Genomic DNA, 1,823 nt, shown 5'->3' with positions numbered 1-1,823 from the left:
CAGTGTTTCCCAGTAAATTTTTCATCACATACACACAAGAAATCCCCATTTAGACTCTCACATATTCCATTCTGACAAGGAAATGGTTGACAGTAATTTTGAGGTGGCAGTACTGAAGTTGAAGACAATGAGATTTAATATGAAGTATTATTTTAAAATGTAACATACCTTCATCTAATGGATCTATCACCAGTGTATAAGAAGTATCCAGTATATCTCCAATATTAGCTTCATTATCAGCTCTGCATGAATAGCTGCCATCATCTATACCTCTTACAAGATCAGTAATTGTCAGAGTACTAGTTATTTGTTGGATATCCGAAATTTTTCGAAATCCTTCAATCTCTTGTGATGTTGAAATTACTCTCTTTCTGCTCTCAATAATTAGTTGTCCATCTTTCCTCCAAACTATTTTTGGTCGTGGAAGGCCATCAGCAGTGCAGTTAAAGGTTACATTTTGACCACTCTTTCTTTCTTTCTCTTCTCCGTTATAGCTTAATAAGACTGCTGGTACTGTGTAGAGATATAACAATACAATTTATTGTTATTATTATTATTATACTAACCAAAAACATCCAGCTCAGTAGCCATTGATGTCACAATTCCAGCTTCAGTTGTGACTATTATTCTGTACAATCCTCTGTCATTTACATTGATTGATGAAAAAACTCTATAAAGCTTGCTACCAGGAGTACTAGAATATGTATTGTTAGTAATTGACTTAAACTCCCATTTAATGTTAGTAATATTTTTAATATCTTCTTTGTTTGTGATTGTGAATGAAATATTTGCTGTTTCCTTCCACACTGCTTCAATTTTTTCATTATCTGGTTGTATGTTTGCTGGAACTTAATTATTAAATACCATTATTACTATAAAATAAAATTTTATATAGCTTACAGTGTATTGTAATGTAGGCAGTTGCATTGATAGATTTTTTCTCAACTAAATCATTTGATGCCTGACACATGTAATTTCCTTGTGATGTTCTTTCACTATTCTCTATAGTGAGAACGCTTGATACTCTATTGTCTGAAATAACATTATTAATAATATATTGACTGTCAATGACATTGACTCCTTCCTTTAACCATGTTACTACTGGTCGTGGTACACCAAACACTAAGCATTGTAGATTAATACTTTTACCAATCACAACAGCTTTGTCTGTCAATGTTGCATCATAAAATGTTGGAGGCACTAATATAAACAACAAAATAAATAAAAATGTTAAAAATAATTGTGTTACCTTGAACTGATAGCATTACTCTGTCACTTGTGGCATCATCAAACGCATCAGATGTGCCACAGTAATATACTCCAGCATCATTTACTGAGACATTATAAATGTACAGTAGGTTTGATCTTGTAATGTTATACTTCATACTATTACTTAGCTTGCTACCATTGAAATGCCAGTTAATTGTTGAAGGAGGAAATGCTCTACTACAATTCAATTGTACAGTTGTATCATGCAGTGCTTGAACTGTTGTAGTCATGTATACATATGGCCCTATAAAATTTTAAATGCTATTATATCAAATATTCAATGTGGAGCTAACCTTCTGGAGAAGGTGATGGGGAAGGAAAAGATGTACTCGACTGAAATGTGGCTGTCGTTGTTGTTTCTGTGAGAGATATCACTGAAGTCTGTACTGATGATGCTTGATTGATTGATGGTAATGTGCTTGATACATTAATGGATGATTCAATAACTGATTGACTTATGGATGGAGATGGTGTGATGGGTTTTGTAATACTACTTGTGAACAGCCCTGTGTTCAACTCACTTGTAGATAGCTCTGTGCTTAATTGACTCGTTG

At 33.3% G+C, this 1,823-nt stretch overlaps 1 protein-coding gene across 1 annotated transcript; it reads right to left on the bottom strand.

Moving 5' to 3' along the window:
• Positions 1–5: 5 nt before the first annotated feature.
• On the bottom strand, positions 6–1,723 carry LOC109592136 (peroxidasin-like; the record flags this gene model as incomplete). Its single annotated transcript, XM_020007673.1, has 6 exons — positions 6–112; positions 169–513; positions 567–848; positions 901–1,200; positions 1,250–1,513; positions 1,563–1,723. Coding segments are annotated over 6 exons (1,459 nt in total), but the record flags the coding sequence as incomplete, so codon positions are not given.
• Positions 1,724–1,823: the final 100 nt, after the last annotated feature.

Source organism: Amphimedon queenslandica, unplaced genomic scaffold, assembly GCF_000090795.2.
Source record: "Amphimedon queenslandica unplaced genomic scaffold, v1.1 AMPQUscaffold_6198_Cont21840, whole genome shotgun sequence".
NCBI lineage: Eukaryota > Metazoa > Porifera > Demospongiae > Haplosclerida > Niphatidae > Amphimedon > Amphimedon queenslandica.
The sequence above is the reverse complement of the archived record's forward strand: the minus strand, read 5'-3'. Positions and strand labels throughout refer to the sequence as shown.